Consider the following 20241-nt stretch of genomic DNA (forward strand, 5'->3'; position numbering starts at 1 on the left):
GAAGATAAAGTCTAGAATTACCCAGGCGAGATATTTTTAATTGTCTATTCTTGCACTGGAAAAATATCTAGTCAGTGGATAGAGGTGTTTGCTGCAAGGCCTGACAATCTGAGTTCAACTACCTGGGAACAACCTGGTGAAAGGAGAGAATAAGGACTGATCCCACAAGTTGTCCTTTGACCTCCACACATATCTTGGCACGACCACACAATACACATAAGTAAATAATAAAGTAATATAAATAAAAATTATTTTTCATTGTTCATAATGAAGTGCTTCTTTGGGATAACCTGTGGCAAATTCGACCATTCCTGCTATTGGTGTGGTTATTGAATCTTCTCTGTGCACAGTCTACATAAGTTGTGTAACAGTAGAGTGTACTGAGATTGAGAGCACACCAGGATGTAGACGATGCATGCAGGCCACACTGAGAGTACAACAGGACATAGACGATGCATGCAGGCCACACTGAGAGCACACCAGGACATAGACGATGCATGCAGGCCACACTCGGCTCTGGTTAGAAAGACATACTGCTCAATGCATGCATGCAGGCTGTACTCGGCTCTGGTTAGAAAGACATACTGCTCAATGCATGCATGCAGGTCACCCTCAGCTCTGGTTAGAAAGACATACTGGTAGTTGCATGAATACAGGCCACACTTGGCCCTGGTTAGAAAGACATACTGGTTGATTCAGTAGTAGCTGAAGGATGTCTGTTTGTAAGAATTTAGAATTTGCAAGAAAATACAGTTGTTTCTGTCCCTATTAAAACACTGTCAAGTCTTCGTTTTGATACTTATGTACTTTCCTACCTTTAGTTGGGAGTGTCTTCCAAGGTTCAACCATATTGGTTGCAACACTTCAGTTTATTAATGAATGCCATAGCCTGTGTTTTGGTCTTAGGTCACCATTAACTGTCATTTGATCCTAAGGCACCTCTAACAAACACAGCTTTAAAAACTAGTACTGAAAACTTCTTCAAAGAAAAATTGAAATATAGACTTTTGAAAACTCCTAAAGGAGACTTCTCTTTTATCCCCAAACTCTCTAAAATTTATCTATACAGTTAAAACTTAAAAACCTTGGGCTTTGCTGGGCAGTGGTGGTGCATGCCTTTAATCCCAGCACTGGGGAAGCAGAGGCAAGCATATCTCTGAGTTTGAGGCCAGCCTGGTTTACAAGAGCTAGTTTCAGGACAGGCTCCAAAACCACAAAGAAACCCTGTCTTGAAAAACCAAAACAAACAAACAAACAAAAAAACACCTTGGACTTTCCAAAATATCTTTCCAAATGGGCACCTGGGCACATACATACATTCACACCCACAAAACACCTCTGAAATTATTTTCCATTGTAACAACTGCTCATCCTAACTGACCTGAGTGAAATAATTCTAGAAAATTCTCCAAAATAAAAAGCTACAATAGGGATACACAACTGGTAAGGTATGCAAATGTTCCAAAATGTGAAGAAAAAAAAAATCTGAAAAAGTATTTCAGTTACAAGGAGTTCAGATAGGGACACTCAGCTTGTGGTAAGAAGAAATCAAAATGGAAAAGATGAAAATGAAAAATGCATAGACGCGATTGCTTTGTGTACCAAAGGGCTCTTGCTCCCCCTACAGAAAGTGCTGAAACACTGCACTTTTTCTAATGAAACATTGCACTTTTTTTTTTTTAAAAAAAGAAACATTTAAGGTCTTGACTTCCTTGCTCATGTTCTCCCTCCTTCTGTTCCTCATTTGGACCTTGGGAGCTCAGTCCATTGCACCAATGTGGGTCTCTGTCTCTATCTCCATCCATCGCCAGATGAAGGTTCTATGGTGATATGAAAGATATTCATTAGTATGGCTATAGGATAGGGCCATTTCAGGCTCTCTCTCCTCAGCTGCCCAAGGACCTAGTTGGGGACATCTCTCTGGACCCCTGGGAACCCCTCTAGAGTAAAGGCTCTTGCCAACCCTTATATGGTTCCCTTAATTAAGAATACTTCCCTGCTCCCATATCCATCCTTCCATTATCCCAACCATCCCATTCCCCCAAGCTCTCCCCATCCTCCCCTTCTCACTTTTCATTGGGAGCTCACCAAGGCCAGCTGGACTGGGACTGAATAAGCATGGGATAAAACCGGACTCTCTGAATATGGTGGACAATGAGGGCTGCTGAGGAGCCAAGGACAATGGCACTGAGTTTTGATCCTACTGCATGTACTGGCTTTGTGGGAGCCTAGCCTGTTTGGATGCTCACCTTCCTGGACCTGGATGGAGGGGGGAGGACCTTGGACTGCCCACAGTGCAGGGAAACCTGACTGCTCTTTGGACTGGAGAGGGAGGGGGACGGGAGTGGGGGGAGGGGGAAGGAAAAGGGAGGCGGGGAGGAGGCGGAAATTTTTAGTTAAAAAAAATTTTAATAAAAAAAAGGAAGAAACATTTCCTGTGAAGTTTATGATTAAAATGGAATTGGCTCCTTGTTTTTCTAGTATCTTACAAACTTGGCTTTTAACACTTTTCCTTTGAAATCTTTCTTGGGAAATTCCGAGTTAGATTAAATTCCACATAGGAAGTAGAATATTTGTCACTTTTATGTGTTTACCCAAATGATGAACTAAAAAGCTCAAATTTATCATGGTATCATTCATTGTAACTCCTTTTACCAGTTACATATTGCAAATTATAAAAATAATGCATTTCAAATTCAGAGGTTTAATGAATTCGGTGATTATCTGCTTCTAATTCTGGTCATTTATTTCTTAGTTATTGCTACGGCATGAAGTCTAGCACTAGGATCCTCAGTTCACAACAAAGTTGTTTCTTTCATTTGTAGCTTTTTAAACTCTTGGTAACAGCCAGAGACTTAAGGTTGAGCCTTCAAACAACTTCATGTTTATAAAACCCTTTCTTTATTTCATAGTTTACTTTTTCGCCTGACTGCACCCTTTAAAAACCACAGGTATCAATATATTATCTTACCAATGTTTCAAGGCTTTTCCATTTACATTGGATGTAAGAACAGTAGTTTATAGTTGAAAAATGCAAGTGACAAAGTAGCTTCATTTTTTATGTATGTCATATCAGACCATCCTGCTCTGAATATTTATGATGGTTAAAGCAGATTGGATTTTTTTTCCTCTGGTAGGTGTACTGGTCCATTAGCCAGTTGTCTCTCGGAGAAAACAAGAGACACGGTAGAGGAAGATGATGATGAATACAAGATTCCTTCATCCCACCCTGTTTCCCTGAATTCACAACCATCTCATTGTCATAATGTCAAACCTCCTGTCCGGTAAGAAGATGCGCACCCTTGTACCATCCTGCATCTGCATAAGCATCATCAGACTGTCAACAATGGGGTTATTTCTCTGTAGGTCAACCTTAACGTGCTTGGCTAGAAGTCTGTAACTTCCTCTTGCTACCCTATCATCCCTATTTATTTTCTTCATTTTGTTCTCCCCACACACATACCACCCGGGCAAAAGCCAATTACAATCTAATAGAATGTAGCTATGCCTTACATGTAATGATGATTAATGCATACATTTTCCCTAAGATACTTTAATGAGTTTCATCAGCTCCAAGCATATGTATCAAGAAGAAAAATTAGTGCATAGAAACTAATATTAAGGTGCTAGGTCAACCTTGCTTAGAATTTTTCTTCATAATGTGCAGACTAGTGTAATTTATAGCCATTTCCCTTCTTGATGTGTAATGTGCCTCTACTGAAATCATAAGACAGTGTGGGGGGCTAAAGTCCCTTCTCCCAACTTTTTTGACAGAGTACCGTTTTACCTTCTCTTAGGTGGGATAAGAATATAAAGAACATGAGTTTTCTTTTTTATTTTGTTTTTTGCTATCCTTATTATAATCGGACATTCTTAGTCTTTGAAGTGTCAGCCACATTTACTTTTATAAGAGTTATCAATAATGGCTTACATATACTGAGATGTCAGTTTGTCTTTAAGCTAAATCATGGCTTCTCATGCATATAACTGTATCTAACTATTAAACTGTAATACCATTTACATAATAATTTTCATTGCACTGACTTGTCAAGTATGTAACAATCTACTCTTAGGTTTAAAACTTGTTTTCTGACCTTGGGTTCCCCTTGCATAATATTTCCGGAGTTATGCTTGGCTCAGCTTTGCTCAGTCCCTGCTGGTGGTGGCCCTGCCACCTGGAGCCTCCTGATGACTGAGTGATGGGAGACAGTGAACCCATCAGCCATCTCTTCCAACTTAGTGTCCTGTCTCATTCGGAGGCCAGGTCAGTCAGCTGATGGCATTTTATAAGTTGTGTTTCCTTCTTGGGGGTAAAAACACTTCTTGGGTGTGTCACAAGGTTTAAAAGGAAGTACTGAGAAAGAAATAGATTTTTTTCTGTTTTTCTGTCAGGGTTTTTCTGTGTAGCCTTGGCAGAGCCCTTGAACTCAAACTGTAAACCAGGCTGGCCTTAAACTCAGATTTCCTGCTTCTGCCTTCTGAATTCTGGGCCTAACGGCATGTACCACCACCTCCTGACTAAGATCTTTTTTAACTGGAGTTGTGTCCCATAAGGGATGCTGGTGGACAAAGTTACTGCCTAGACTTAGTGATGTGCTGACATCTGCATTCTCACTTGTTCTGGCAAGAGTACCTAGTTCTTATTAACCATGCCAGTGAGTGTTATGGAGAAGAAAATAGCCAGGAGAGCGTTTGGGAGCTCCTGGCACCCAGTGAGCTAGTAGGGGAAAGTCTCGCCTTCTTCTCAAGTGTAAATTACTAACAAATTCCAGTTCTTTGGCTCCTACTACTTTGTAGCAATTATTTAAAACTGAAATTGGACAGAAATTTTTTGGTCTCTTTGGGATGCTCATTCTTTTCATGGATGGAAGACTGACGGGTACCATTTTAATTCATCAAACTTTAATTATCAAGTCATAGTGGATGAGATTTCAGTGACTGGCCTCTTGGATACTGAAAGTAAATTTGAATTATGACCATCATAACTATCTCCCGCCAATTATAGAGAAGTAATAAATGTTGCTAATCCTTATGCTTAATTGTATTGAATTATTTATCTAATTTGTTCTCAAAAATCAATGGATGGTGGGAGAGCTCATGTCATCTGCAGAAGACTTCCTCGCCATAGCACTTCCTTTTCCTGTATGCCACTTGCCCCACCCCCTTTGGAACATCAAGAAAAATAAATTGTCAATATGTGGGAAGTGAAACAGTAAATGAATAATTCAATTCAGTTTCAGCAAAATCCATCATCATTATGAAGATTCAATACGTAACTATTCTTAAATGAACCATATCTTGCCCGTTAAAAAGAAGTGGCCACCAGAGAGAGTAGGAATGAATTTCAGATGAATCACTCTTGCAGTAGCTATTGAAATATCCACTCTCTCCTCCATTATGTGTGCACTTTTACTTTGCTCTAAGATATCAGAATAATTCAAAAGAAATGTATGAAGCTTCCCTTTCTGAGGCTCTTTGTTAGCCAGCTGTTACTAAGCCAGGTGCTAAAGGACAAGTATGCTGTGTCTCCCAACCCTCCTACATCCGTCCATGCCCCAGTTTCATCCAGTGTATTGTTGCCAACACCAAAATTATGCCTGTCTGTTGAATTAATATTTACCTGGATTAAAACCCTTGATGGGACTTGGCTGACATAACTTCCCTAAGGTGTCAGAGAGGCATTGTTTGCTCCAGACAGCAGTAATGTGGGTTCAGACACTGCAGGTCTTTGAGTGTTCCGTGTCAAACTTCAAAGAAATTGTTGACTGCTTCACAGTCGTCCCTCTCTTTTAAGGCCCTATTTATTTCACAGAATGCTTAAGTTGCGTAAACAAACATATTCAATGTCATCAGCAAATATTGAGGCCATTAGAGCTTTCGTAGCTTTGCATGACATAGTTGTCTGTTACCAGAACATTGGTCAGACGCAACTGAAATCTTGCAAAGATATATATATTCTCTACATAGTTTGAATGGCTCTGGTTTCAGTTGGAAAGAGACAATTTTACCTTCAGACATTTACACCTGGTTTTAAAGCACATGTCAGGGTAGGTGCATAGTGTTACTAGTACTTTCTGTCCTAAAAGACAATTGGGTTTGTATTCTTATTACCTTTGTAGGTATGACAGTGCCCTCTGTGACCCTCACCTCACGCTCACCATGACTCTTAAATGATTCTTGCCCTCTGGTCTCCACATTAGGTCTTGTGATAATGGTCACTGTTTGTTGAATGGAACTCACGGTACGCCTTCAGAGATGAAGAAATCAAACACCCCAGAGTTAGGCATCTATTTGAAGGGTATGTATGAAATATATTTTCCTTTGCAATATACATCTTACTGGCTGGAATTAAAGGCAAAGTTCCCTTCTGTTTTCATACTGAAAATACATTAAGGTTTTGTGTTATCCTCTAGGAGATGTTTTTGATTCAGCCTCTGATCCAGTGCCATTACCACCTGCCAGGCCTCCACCCCGGGACAACCCAAAGCATGGTTCTTCACTCAACAGGACGCCCTCTGATTATGATCTTCTCATCCCTCCATTAGGTTGAAACTTTAAACACAGCTTAAACTACCCCTCCCCTCCTCTCTGTATCTGCATTGTTAGAATTAAGAGTTCAGTATAATGCAGACTCTGGGTTGAGAATTTGCCTAATCTGGCCCTCCAGGTGATGGTGGCTCCTGCATTCATGTGACAATGACTCTACCAGAAAAATTAGTAGTCTAGGACATAGCTGTGAAATTTAATTGGTTTTCATAGCACCTTTTGAATTTTTAATGTATCTGAATTTTCTATTATAACACACTACTTTTGTAATAAGAGCAAAATACTTAACCTAGTTTGTTTTAAGCTATATTTCAACTATATAATCCTTTCAAAACCTTCACAAAATAATGACCTAAAAGAACTGACCATCAGTGAGGATTTCATGAGGTTTTCTCTTCTAGACTAGATTCAGTGTTAGGACTCAAGAGTGCTGCTCACTCCCCTGGTCTGTGTTCCAGGGCCATTCAAGTGATGGTCTGGAGTGGTAAGGTGGGTCTCCTCCATCTGGATTCATTCTTAGTAAACATGAGCTACACTTTACTTCAGCATGAAATGGCCAAGGCCATCTGAAGTTGGTTAAATTATTTTAAAAGTTATATATTTCATTCTAGATAACAGGAACAAGTTCTGTTTAATCCATTTGTAAGCTTTTTAGAATTGTCTGTTAAATCACCAAGAATAGTAAGGGAACTTTTATATTTCCTGATATGTACCACTGGCCAGTATTTTGAACTGTCCAGTTACAATGACTTTTGCTTCTGTTTTATTGGTCAGGGATTTTTGTTTTGTTTTATTTTATTTGACTCAATTCTAAGACCTTCCTAATTTCTAGTCTCTAGTCTTATTTCCTTGTTTGCTTTTTCTCTGTATTGGGTCTCGACCCATTACTCAAGTCTCTATGGTGTAGATTACACTATTTCATATCCTTCTCTGTGTCTGTCAGGGATCGGTGTTTGCATCTCATCTTGTGAAGTCATGTTTTATTGTTCAATATAATTGCCATAGGTGGATAATGACCTTGCTCTTCAGCTGTTAGAGTAGACACTACAGCTTGTGTCTGTCCTTGGACCTTCCTCTAGCTTGTCCTGTGCATCACTTCCTGCTGTTTACTCAGCTGAGGACACTCACTTCTTGATTTTCCCGAATATCTGTGTCCAAGCTCTGGTATTCCACACGCTCCTGATTGTCAGCACCTCATGGATGCCACTTGTATTTCTCTTCTCTCCTGTAATAACCTCTCTTTCGTAAGACCAACCAGACACTTTGACATGTCAGTCATAAATGTCTGTGAATAGGTCCACCTCCCTTTGATAGAATCTAGACACTTTAAGGTTTGATATTCATATCACCTGATTTCTAGTATGGTTCTGATACTTAGGGACAGAAAATAAAAGATTAGCATTTGATTATGTGACAGAAAGAACCTAGAATGGTAATCCTCAAATATTTTTAATTAAAAAATATTTATGATGATTCAGTCAAATTTTGTATACTTTTCCAAATCAAGCACAACAAAAGCAAATTCACTTTAAAGTATTTATGTTTAATGCATTCAACTTAAATACACGTGATTTTTATTAATAACCTATGAAGCTGTTTATATATAGCCTGTCTCACTAATAGCACATTTGACGTACATATTTAGAAACTATATTCAGTTCCCTTTATTTTTTTCTTATAGTTCAAGGTAAGAAAGACTCTGGGTTGTCTAGCAAAATGTGGCAGGGATAAGTCCATAGACATAAGGCCGCACTGTAATATTGTTTATACCTTGAGTAAAGCTTAGAAATGTGTACATGAAGGTAACTAGCTTTGGGACAATCAAAAGGAGATCTCCACTGGCATGTTCTTCTCTGGAGATGACTGCTATGTAAACAATGCAGTCTCATGCACTGTGCATGCGCTGTGTGTTCTTTGTTGGTAAACCGAATGTTTGGTACAATGTTGGTGATTACAATCCAGTAGATCAACTGTGAGGGGATGGTTGGAAGTGTTCCCCAGCATTAAATTATATGTGCATGGTGTGATTTTTCTCATGAGAGGCCACGAACTCTTTTTATTTCTTAGACATTTCTGTTCTGTTGATAATGGTCTTCAGTTCAGAGTTCTAGTATGCTATTAGTACAGAGATGACCACGGGACCATGAGCTGATGCATAGCTGGAAATGCTCCTTTTTATACAAAGACTCGGGAAACAGAAAAAAAGTTTTCATGGCGGTGTTTAAGTCTTTTGTTTGTGTATATGTATTTTCTCTCCACACTCTTCCGCAAAATGATCAAGTCCATTATGAATGTCAGTGAACTGTTGAATAAAAATTGCAAGGGAACTTAGAAGTAATGGGAGAAAAGAAATCAGTCCTGGCTTTTGCTTGACTCTGTGTGTTTTGATTAATGAAGTTCTACTGTTGATAATGACCTTTCTTTAAATGCAGGTGAAGATGCCTTTGATGCTCTCCCCCCATCTCTCCCTCCTCCCCCACCTCCTGCAAGACATAGTCTCATTGAACATTCGAAACCTCCAGGCTCCAGCAGCCGACCTTCCTCAGGACACGACCTTTTCCTTCTTCCTTCAGGTATGAGTGGGTGAAAAGCCAAGAAATAATTTTCTCTTAACATAAACTACATCTGAGATTATGCCGCCAAATTCATGTTAGTGTTTCCCGAGACCTGCCATATCAGCAGAAAGACTCCTCGGTAGTGAGAGCAGTGGTGGCTGCTTTGCGTGACGCCGGATTGATTTAATGGCGGAATAGCACAAGGACGGAAAGAGCAATAAGGAATCATAGTGGTTACCCATGGCCCAGCGGCTGACCCCACACCCGTGCACATGTAGGCAACACCAGTTGAATTTAGTGGGTTATTTACTATTTATCAAAGTGATGCAAAGGTAGACAGGATATCCACTGGTGGAGCAGAAAGTTGAAGGTTTGTGGGAGGGAGTTGGGACTGGCTTGTATATTATATATCATAAATATGTTAGGAAATTTTTGAAGAAAAAGAAAGAAGGGAAGGACAAAGGGCACGTGTTCTGTATGTTATACAAAGCAAGTAATGCCTTCAGGTGCCAGTGGGGTCTACCTTCATGCAGTTTATGGACTCCCACGATGCTGCCTAAGCAAGATCAAGTGTCCTAAGTCAAGCATGGAGCCCCAGCTCTTCAATACTGAGTTCTAGGCAGTTTCTGTTTGGCTTCCTTGCACTCCTATAATGTGCATGACTTAAATCCTGACTCATGAGGTCTCTGTTCACTGGCTTCTTTTATAACAAAGTCAGGATCTCCACGAGCTAGCAGAAAATATTTTGTTACATTTTACAGAATGTTTAATCATCTTTCTAGAAAAACACAGTGCCACACTGCTTAGGGCAGCTCTTCACTCAGAGAGTAAAACCTCATGAAAGACACACATACTAGACTCCAGTGCAGCACTCCGCTTTTAGAACTGTATAACTAAACGAAGGTGGTTGCCCACCTTCCTCTGTGGTCTCCGTGCTGTCTAGGATGTTCTTAATTAGTATACTCAAATTAGTTCACAGTCCTGAGATTTGAGTTCCTTGAGATAATCTCCCAGTTTAAAGACAAGATAGATATCTTACAAAAAGACATGCATTTTCTCAAAATATTATATTAAATGCCTGTTTCTGTATGCCAGCCTTCTGTGCCCTGCGTGCCAGCCTTACCACCAGGTGACGTCTCTGTAGTTCAAACTTCAGATTGCAGGCACTGCCTTTCTACAAAGAGACCTCATGACTGCAGTGGGGGAGGAAGGGAAGCCATGCAGAGATGCAGCTCGAGTCCTCCTTTATGCTTTCCGTCTTCCGCTTTCACACAAGATTTCTTTTGGCAAAATTATAATTCCCACTACCGTGTGTGGCCCATCCATTCTAACAAGCCAATCAAACACTAACAAAACCTAAGTCCTCAACAAAAGCTCCTTGATTTGCTATCTCCAAACCCAAGGCAACCGCTGGGCATACGTGCCTCCTTTTCTGTGTAACAAAAAAGAAAGAGAAAGGAAGCATTCCTTTGTGTGGGAAGGTTGAAATAGGCATTTCTGCAGTTCGTGCCAGGGCCTGTACTTAAGCAACAAAGCCAGGACAGCGCTTAAGTCTTGATTACACCCTGCATGAATGTCTTTTTGAAGGGCATGGGATGCACCGTGTCTTTGGCAGACTTATTATAGATTTCTCTCGCTGTTCCTCTATCCTAGAATCTCTTTTGAAGTCCATATCCAATCTTAAAGTCACAATTCAAGTTCCAAGTCTAGTGAAGCTGACTTTGTTAAAGAGAAGTAGTATTTTTAACTTGGAGACATACCAGTTTGTCTGCATAAATAAAATACAAAAAAATACCAGGTGGTTGACAACAGCCTTGGAAAAGGACTCAGTGGGTATGATTTACTCAAGCCTATGGAATCATTGTCGTGATGGGACTAGCCAGAGAGCTTGTGCCATCTGGGAGGTTGCCCTTACAGAACTCAAGTCAGATGAAGGAAGTCATCTGCGGTGCCCTTCCCATGTGGAGGCCGCCGTGTTCAGATGTGAGAAGTTCCAGGGCAAGAGCAACACTCCGTTCTCCTTCTGCAGTGCAGCAGCATCTTCTGGGAATTTGCTGTGAGAAGTCAGGAGGGACCTTCCTTCCTATTCTTAAATTAAGCTCAGTAGTACATTGCGTCTTTAGTAAATTGATCACATTGTGTGTTATGTTCTCAAATAATGTATGACTGTATAATTACAATTGGCTGAAGCATTTTCAGATTGTATATTTTGATCCTAAATAGGCTTATTTAGTTTTTAAAGAATTTAATTGCCAAAGCTTTATTGATTTTCAAATTTTCCTTATCAGAGGACAGCTAGTAATTATCCTGCATAGTGCTATTTCCTTTGAGACAGTAGCTCCAATTTCATAACTTTCAGCAGGGATACATCTTCACCTTGTACCTCACAAGGAGCAACTTAGCTGGACACAAAGTTGAGCATGTGGTGAAGGAGCAGATCCTAAGTGTTTTTGCTGTGGTCGTAATAATTTAGTGTATCCCTCTTTATGTAAAATGGTTTAATGGAAGACCTTTAAAAACTGCAATTGTGTATTTTGTAGCCCATTTATAATACTGAAATGTATACAGATTTTAACTTCATTAGCTCTCAGTGATTGTCTAGAAATGACATAGACATATCTGGGAAGCCTGTGACTTGGCTCGAAAGCAGTAAGCAAGTGTGGATACTCTGAAGGCAAGATAAAGCTGGTGGTAATTGCTGCAGGAAGAGTACATGAAATAATAATTAGATTATGATTTTAAATGGTGCTTACCTTTTCTAGTCAGAAATTAGTATGAAAATAGGCAAGTTTAAAAGCATGTAAATTCTTCTTAAATTATCACATTCTATTTATTACTGTTGTCAGATTCACATGAAGAGCCAATGATTTCAACTATAGCCTAACTATATGTATTTACAGTCTGTCTTTCTTTATGTAAAATCTATATCTGCATGCATTTATTTTTAGTAGTTAAAATATTGAATGAGCATAAGCTATTAGCCAAGCTTTTTGCCTGCTACTGTGTATTCGAGTAAGGAGATCTCATATGAACCATAGAAGTGAGAAAAATTTTGCCCTCAAAGAACTTGGAATAACTTCCGAGATAGTACGCACAGAAAATATGAGGGAAACTTGAGAATGGAAATATTTAGTGAGCCGAAGATGTCAGAGATAATGTTTTTATTATTCTTCTGTTTAGAACAGAGAGGGTGCTAAGGCTTTCAGCCACACAGTACTAACTTTAAGGCAAGTAGGCTTGCTTTGCTAGTGACTTCTGCCAGCACAGACTGGTGTTCTCCCTTTAGTTCCACAGAATGAATTATGTCATTCTTAGTGAAATGATTTTTCAATCTACAATTTATGTTTCACAGTTTTATATGGCAAGGTTTTTAAAAAGTGCATTTTTACTGTGTGTTTAAACTTTATTTTTTCGTAATGGTATTTTTCTTTTCTTTTTTTTTTTTTTCTTTTTGCAGTTGAATTTACTATTCAGTGAGCCAGGCTGACAACTGGGCATTAGCATATTTTGGAACTTCCAGTATAGTGCAATGAATAAGAAATATCTTACATTTACAGATATTTGTACATTCATTAATTCATTTAAAAATTCCGAACTCCAGGTTTGTTTACATTATATTGACACAGAGCTTAAGAAGCTCAAGCGATCCAACGATACTCTAAGAGGCAAAGTAGATACTACATTTTTTTCATGCTTTCCTCTCAGCAGCTTTTATTCATTGAAGAGTTTATGTGGGGGAAAGAAATTAGAGTTAAGAGGGGGCTAAATGAGTGATCTGAAAAGAGAAATCAAAATATGTAGTCTTAATTTTGAAGTCAAGAAAGTAGCATCCCTGAACAAATGGATGAATTACAAAACCCACATAGTCAAAGTGGTTATGATTGCTCAGGAAATCAGTTGTCTAATCCATTTTATCGGAATCTATAGTCCTCAAGTTCCCAAAGTTCTTTCTTCAGCCAATCAATGGAAATCATCCTTTTAATTAAAATATTATCTTTATTTTCAAGATCCCTTTTTTGAGCCAGCAAGTGGCCAAGTTCCTTTGCCTCCTGCCAGGAGAGCACCAGGAGACAGTGTCAAGCCCAACAGAGCCTCCCAGGACTATGACCAGCTCCCTTCATCTTCCGGTGAGTTGGCTGGGAACAGTAACAATGACGTCCTCTTTTATACAGCGCTTTTCGCTCTGTAGCCTTGTCTTTAGTTTATTGCACTACACCCAAGCATTCACTTATTTCAGCATCCTTTGTGTTTGGCTTCTAAAGCGTACATATGAAAGCAGCACCCAGAAAACTGCCTCAGGGGAGGAAAAAGGAGGCTTAATATTTTGTGTGAACCATCAGTAAGTGCACAGTCTTTGTTTTATGGTATACTCTTTCTTTTACCTTCCATTTCATCTCATCAGATTTGAGAAATACAGAAAATCTCTTTGTACATCTGCCCATGCTGTGTTCTTTCATTTCACATCAAGACGAGCATCTTTCTAGAAGGAATACCAAGCCAGAATTACTATTATTTGGTTTTGTGGGTTGGTTTTTTGTTTGTTTGTTTGTTTTGGTTGGTCGATTTTTCAAGACAGGGTGTCATGTAGAGAAAGATTATTCCTGATAATTGATAATACCTCAGATTTCATCATTCATTCATTTGCTTGACTCATTTGTCTGTGTCTTCTGCTTGTGTCTTAACGCTCAAGCTAAGAGTGTCACCCCAGGTTGCTAGAGTGACTACCACTGGCTAGATGCTAATCAGCAAATATTCATTTCTTACATTCTGAAGACTGAGAAGGCCAAGAGAAAGTGCCAGCCATTTGGTATCTGGTGAGAACCTGCTTCTTTCTCCATAGGTGACCATCTCCCTATTCAGGCATTGTGAAGTGCTGGACCTTTTAATAAATATTAATCCCTTTCCTGAAAGTTCTGCACTCACAACTTACTCAGCTATCACAAATACCATCTCACTGAAGAATACAAGCAAGAACAAGAAATGGAGCCACATCGTATCACTGTAACCCCAGCACTTAGAACAGATATATCTACTGACATAGTAAAGACAAGTGGACTGTATAACGAAACCCTGTCTCCAAACAATTTAAGTGATACATAGTATACACAGATATCCAGAAGGATGCCCAGCACATATAAGAATATAGATGGGGACATGGAAGGTACACTTAGTCACTGATGTCTTTGTTAAGTTGGATACTTGGTTTCATGAGCAATATATTTGTTTCCTCTTGTAAATATCAGAAGTCTTTCACTAGATTTTGTATGATTTCAATATTTTCAGTTTTTATTCTTAAGCTCAAATCAATTCACTGAAGATTTGTTAAATGTTATATGACTATTTCATATACCTGGGACTTTCTGAATAAAGATTATTGAGCTGCTCTGAGGACTATCAGCATTGTAGATCCTCCATGGGGCCATACAGGAGATGCAGAGTTCACTCTGAAACCCCAGAGGTGTTAACCCTGAAAACTTTATTGACCTCTTCAAGTTTTGGTTTATATGTTGTCCACCAGTTCACGTCTAGCCACTCAGATCCTTCTGTGTGTAGGGTGTGGTTCCAAATAAAACATAGACTGATGAGAAAGCCTGGAAATCGATGATTGAAAACATCTGCCAGTCTTGTATGGCATGAGAAAGCAAAGCCACAGAAGCACGACATCTGACTTGAAATATATTCATCACCATCAACTGTGTCAAAATAAAGGTATATAAGTCGTGAGTAGAGTTATTGTGAGACAGTTTTCACAGCTTCTTTGGTGTTGGCTCTGTAACATGTGGGTGTTGAGGGCACAGGAGCATCCTGAAGGTGTTTGAGCTTTTGGATCAGGGTTAGCATTACAATAGAAATCTCAAGAGTGCTTGGAGTAGCAAACACAGAAACATCCACTTAACCTAAGAAATACAATAGTACTAAGCGCTAAAGCCAGCTGTAGCATCAAATATTTCATCCTAAACTTTGCAGACACTAGCAAAGCACAGAAGCAATTCCCTGTTTCTGGGTTGTTTTTGTTAACAGGAAGCATGCTACTTTTCCACACCTGCACATCTGTACTCACCTCTGGATTAGGTGTCCTCAGTTAAAACCTGACCTGGATGCTATGTGCCTTCAGGATTCTGTTCCACAATAACCTATTCTTATCGAAGCCTCTTTTATATGACCTAACAAGGATTCTGATGTGGTTGCTAATTCTAACACGTTGAATGTCTATGACCTTTCAGAGCTTGATAGTTGCTTATTTATCAACAAACTATGAAAAGAACAGTTTTGAAGAATTCAAATATATAGTTTCATCAATTTAGAAATATCTTTCTGCCGGGCGATGATGCACACCTTTAATCCCAGCACTCTGAGGGCAGAGGCAGGAGGACCTCTGAGTTTGAGGCCAGCCTGATGTACAGAGTGAGTTCCAGAACAGCCAGGGCTACACAGAGAAACCCTGCCTCAAAAATAAATGAATAAATGAATGAATAGATAGATATGAATTGAATAAAATAAAATAAAAACCTCTTGTCTCCCTTTTAATAACGTTATGCGTATAAGTGCATCTATGTAGCTAAAAGGTACTTCAAGTTTGTTCATTCCCCTCAAAGGAAGTATTTTATAAATTAAAAAATGTTACTACTGGTATTTCATCAAATGATCACGATAAAAAGCAGTTGCAAAAAATAAAATTAAAATTTCACTGATTTATTTTAAAATCACTTCCTTCTGTACTGAGGCAACTTTATGCCAGTGAACGACTTCTATACATGAGCTCATCTCTCACATGTAGCTCATGTCTGCAGTCACCGCGTGTAATTTTGTAAAATTTTCATGCTGCTTTTCCCATGTTATAATACCCATGTGCAGCAGTTTGAACTCCTTACACATCCCAAACTGCTTGTTCTGATATTGCAGTGTCAGCCCTGGTGGAGGTTATTCATGGTATTCGCAGTTAAAAAGTAGTTCAAGGACTTGAAAAAAACGCTAGAATGTTCCATGACTCATATGAAATTATTTAATTGCTAAATATACTGACATAATAAGGGGATACTGTTATAAAGGGGATGAACTGCAGTGCTGGTTTCCTCTATTATTAGTTTAATGGAAAATTGAAGGACTATTGAGCAGACAGCTCTGTTAGTAATCTTTCTGAGGATTTCAGCTGGGAATCATGGTTATAATTCACACAATTGGAAATGCAGAGTGAGGATTTCCTAGTGATAAGGTAAACTGCATTTAACACTTAGTTTTGTTTCCACGATGGAAATTTCAGTGTGGTTGAGCTTTACAATTCATCTGGTCATTGATGCCTCTTGAAAACCTTCATGCACTTCTGATTTAAAACCACAGCGCTGAAGTGTTTGCCAGGAGTATCTAAAGCAGTCTCTCCTGCTGCTCTTTGTGTATTTGAAATATTGTGTATGTGAAGATCTTTCATTTATTTGTATTGCACTGAAAACCATATGTGAAATTGTGTCTATTGATTAGACTGTGTCTAAGATGCTGTAATTATTCAATATCACAGTTTAAATGGGCTCCAAAATTCTTTGAAGCAACTTATATTTGAATAACAAGATTATAATATATTTTGAGATTTTGTTCCTTCTTTATTTAGTTGAATTCACATTATTTCTTCTAATTCTCAGCTATTATTGAACATAAAAAATTACTAGTCAAAGAGTTTTAATGCTTATTCCAAGAATAGTACTTCTTTATTAAATTACTGAAGGTCTAATTCCCAGATGATATGTATATGCTATGCAATACTTAATTTATTAAACATTTACAATAGAATACAAATTCTGACAGTTATTTTAGAAAGATGATTATGACAATCATTGAGGTCATTTCACATACAAATATAGTATACATAATTCTTTCTATGTGGTTATTCATATAAAATATATTATATTGTATATAATGTATATTCTGTTATATACCCGAAAACATAGTTATAATACATAAATATAAATAAATGCATACAACTCTGCAATAAGCTTAATTTATAAAATAAAGAAACTCAGCAAGCTTTAACAGTTTGCTCAGGATCCCACAGAGACAAGCATCAGCGTAAAAGAATTCAAGTTAATCTGACAATTTTTGTAGGCTATGCACACATTTATTCTTTTACTGTTAATCAAGCTTATGTTGTGATTACCAACATAATCAGTGGCCAAGCCAAAACCATGTTAGTTCATAATCCACAATCACACCTCCATGTAATGTAACAGTGATTGCCAAAGCACATTGGGTTCCTTTATAACAAAACAGGACCAGCAGTGAAGGGGCCGCAGTGCCAGCAAAGGAGTGGAAGGCACTGGAGCAGTGAAACCTCCTTGACCATGGCAGAGCCCTCCACTGGGTTGCTGCTGCTCTTTCATGTCAGAAAACCCTCTTAGCACCTCTATCTCCATTCTTGAACAGTTCACATCAGTAAAGCAGAAGGAATCTCATCTGTTTGTTGCGGTTTTGTGAATTGCACAATATGACGTGTACCCTGAAGAATACAGCAGTTACCAACAGTAAGAAAGGAAAGGACTTAGAGCTGTACCACCAGGGTCCTCCTGCACATTCAGAGCTGATTTTTGTTAAGTGGTTAAGAAATAAGGGTTGGGTTTCAATCTTTTACATGTGGATATTTGAGCTTCCTAGCACCATTGCTGAGGCATTCTTTTCCCCCTGTGTGATTTTAGTCTTTGTGAGATCCAGTTGGCAGCAAGTGAACAGGTCTGTTTCCGGATCTCAGTTCCATTAGCCTTTGAGTCTGTTGTGTTGCTGTATGTGTGCTGTATGTCGTGCAGTCTGCTGTGTGGCGCCTCCCTCTGGCTTTCATCTTTCTGTTCAAGATTGCTTTGCTTCCATATAAATATTAGGGTTGGTTTTTCAATCTGTGGAAAGGGTCATGGCATTTTGATGGGTATTGCACTTTAGTCTATAGGTTAATTTGAATCTATAGAGTGATTTATGTAGTACAGACATTTTAACTGTAGTCTTCAAATCCATGGATATGGAAATCTACCCTTTTTGTTTATCTTGTCAGTTTCTTCAATTACTGTTTCATAACTTTGACAATAGAGTGCTTGTACTTCCATAACTAAGTTCATCCCCAAATATTTCATATGTAGCTTTTGTGCTTTTTTATTTCCTTGAATTGTTTATGTGCCGAAAGCTACCTGCATTCAGTTTAGTTTTCCCACTAAACTGTATTCTGCCCTGCCATAGGCCAAATCTGCTTCTTTATTAACCCATGGTAATAAAAAACATATTCCCAGCATACAGACGGGAATCCCACATCAGCACAGCTTCCATATATATATATATATATATATATATATGACACCATCTTATTTCAGGCAACCCTCTTGCAATCTTTCCACAGCCCTCTTCTGCAATGTTTTCTGAGCCTTAGACATTAGTTTACTATATAGTGTTGGATTGTATCTTGTGGTCACCATGTCTCCCTTTCACATCCCAGATTATTAAGCAGCTGGCATTAGTGAGTTTGGGCATTATATATTCCTTATTAAAATCGGGTAGACCAGCTGTTTCTGCATCATACAAGAATAGAGACACACTAGCCGTTCACCAGGTAAGGAAGTATAAACAGCAAAAAGTGTGAGGATCTCACTATATAGATACTCCTGAAATTGGAATGGTGGTCTCTGTTGTGTTTTGGGCTCAGAGGGTGAAAGTCAGCTCAGGCCCTGTTGTATAAATTCTACTTCTATCAAGGGCCTAAGTCATTAGTGGCATCAGCAATTGTGAGTATCCTGCAACACCTGTTCTCCAGTCAGTAAGTAGTGAGGTCCTAGATGCTGTACAGTGATATATAGTTTAATATAAATGCAAAACCAATACAGATTTTGGCAACACCCAGAAATTGTATATTCTTTACATGACTATATAATTAATTCTTTTTGTTCTCAGCAGTCCTGCCTGATCATTGGTACCAACGTTATTGGTTTCGCTTTAAGAAACTATTATCGCCAGGCAGTGGTGGTGCACGCCTTTAATCCCAGCACTCGGGAGGCAGAGGCGGGCGGATCTCTATGAGTTCGAGGCCAGCCTGGTCTACAAGAACCAGTTCCAGGAAAGGCTCCAAAACTGCAGAGAGACCCTATCTCAAAAAACCAAAAAAAAAAAAAAAAAAAAAAAAAAAAAAAATTGCATAATGGCTCCGTAGATAGTTTCCATGTAGTTGTAAGGGCCTGAGTTTGGATTCACAGAACCCATGTAAAGCCAGATATGTTAGAATGCATCTATAAGCTTAGCTACCTACAGTGAAATGCTACCAAGAAACAGAATCTGCAGAAGTTTGTAAGCCAGCCAGCCTGATGCATGCAGAGATGAACAAGAAACCCCACAGTAAACAAGGTGGAAGGCAAGAACTGACAACCAAGGTTGCCCTATGACCTCCACATGTGGGTCATGGCACATGTGTACCCACTTGGACACACACAAATATGTACACACCTACTATACATACAGCTGCACACATTAAAGAAAACGCATGAGAGGAAGAAAAGAAAGTCTGAACTATAAGCCAGCTTCCTCGTGATGTTTTCTCAATGTTTGCATTTGGGGGGGCGAAAGTTTCTGCATTGGAATATGTTTGCTCATGCAAAGCCACATTTAATCTGTTGAACCTGTTGACTCATAGAGGCAAAACATCTGCTCTTTTCAGTTTATTTTTCCTCATTGTCAGTGAAGTTTAGCATTATTAACATGAAAAGTCAGGAGGAGAGCCTACAGAGTATATTTATGAAAATAGTTCAGATCAGAATAACCACACATGAGTAAGAAAGAGAACATTTGGGGACTTTTTTTTTTTTTTTTTTTTGGATTTTTGAGACAGGGTTTCTCAGTAGCTTTTTGGTTCCTGTCCTGGAACTAGCTCTTGTAGACCAGGCTGGCCTCGAACTCACAGAGATCCGCCTGCCTCTGCCTCCCGAGTGCTGGGATTAAAGGCGTGCGCCACCACCACCCGGCTGGGGGCTATTCTTCATTCTTCTATTAGGTTATAGGGAAAGCATCCCCTCCACTAGGGACCTCTCCACCCTCTTCGTCTTGGAGCAGCCAAAGGTTGTGCCGTACTTGAGAAAGATAAAGTATGTGATAAAACAGATCTTGGCCACTTATACTCTGAGCTTTG

At 39.0% G+C, this 20241-nt stretch overlaps 1 protein-coding gene across 3 annotated transcripts in view; it reads left to right on the plus strand.

Annotated features, from left to right (window-relative positions):
* Cblb (Cbl proto-oncogene B) overlaps positions 1–20241 on the plus strand; it is a 182728-nt gene that overhangs the window by 158024 nt on the left and 4463 nt on the right. For 2 of the 3 annotated variants that reach the window (XM_057764509.1, XM_057764508.1), the window contains exons 14-18: positions 3138–3284; positions 6201–6298; positions 6414–6545; positions 8979–9119; positions 13109–13228. In XM_057764509.1, the coding sequence (XP_057620492.1) occupies positions 3138–3284; positions 6201–6298; positions 6414–6545; positions 8979–9119; positions 13109–13228 (638 nt within the window). The remainder of the gene's footprint in view (positions 1–3137; positions 3285–6200; positions 6299–6413; positions 6546–8978; positions 9120–13108; positions 13229–20241) is intronic. The other variant, XM_057764510.1, reaches the window with a different exon arrangement.

Source organism: Chionomys nivalis, chromosome 3 (assembly GCF_950005125.1).
Source record: "Chionomys nivalis chromosome 3, mChiNiv1.1, whole genome shotgun sequence".
NCBI classification, from domain to species: Eukaryota; Metazoa; Chordata; class Mammalia; order Rodentia; family Cricetidae; genus Chionomys; species Chionomys nivalis.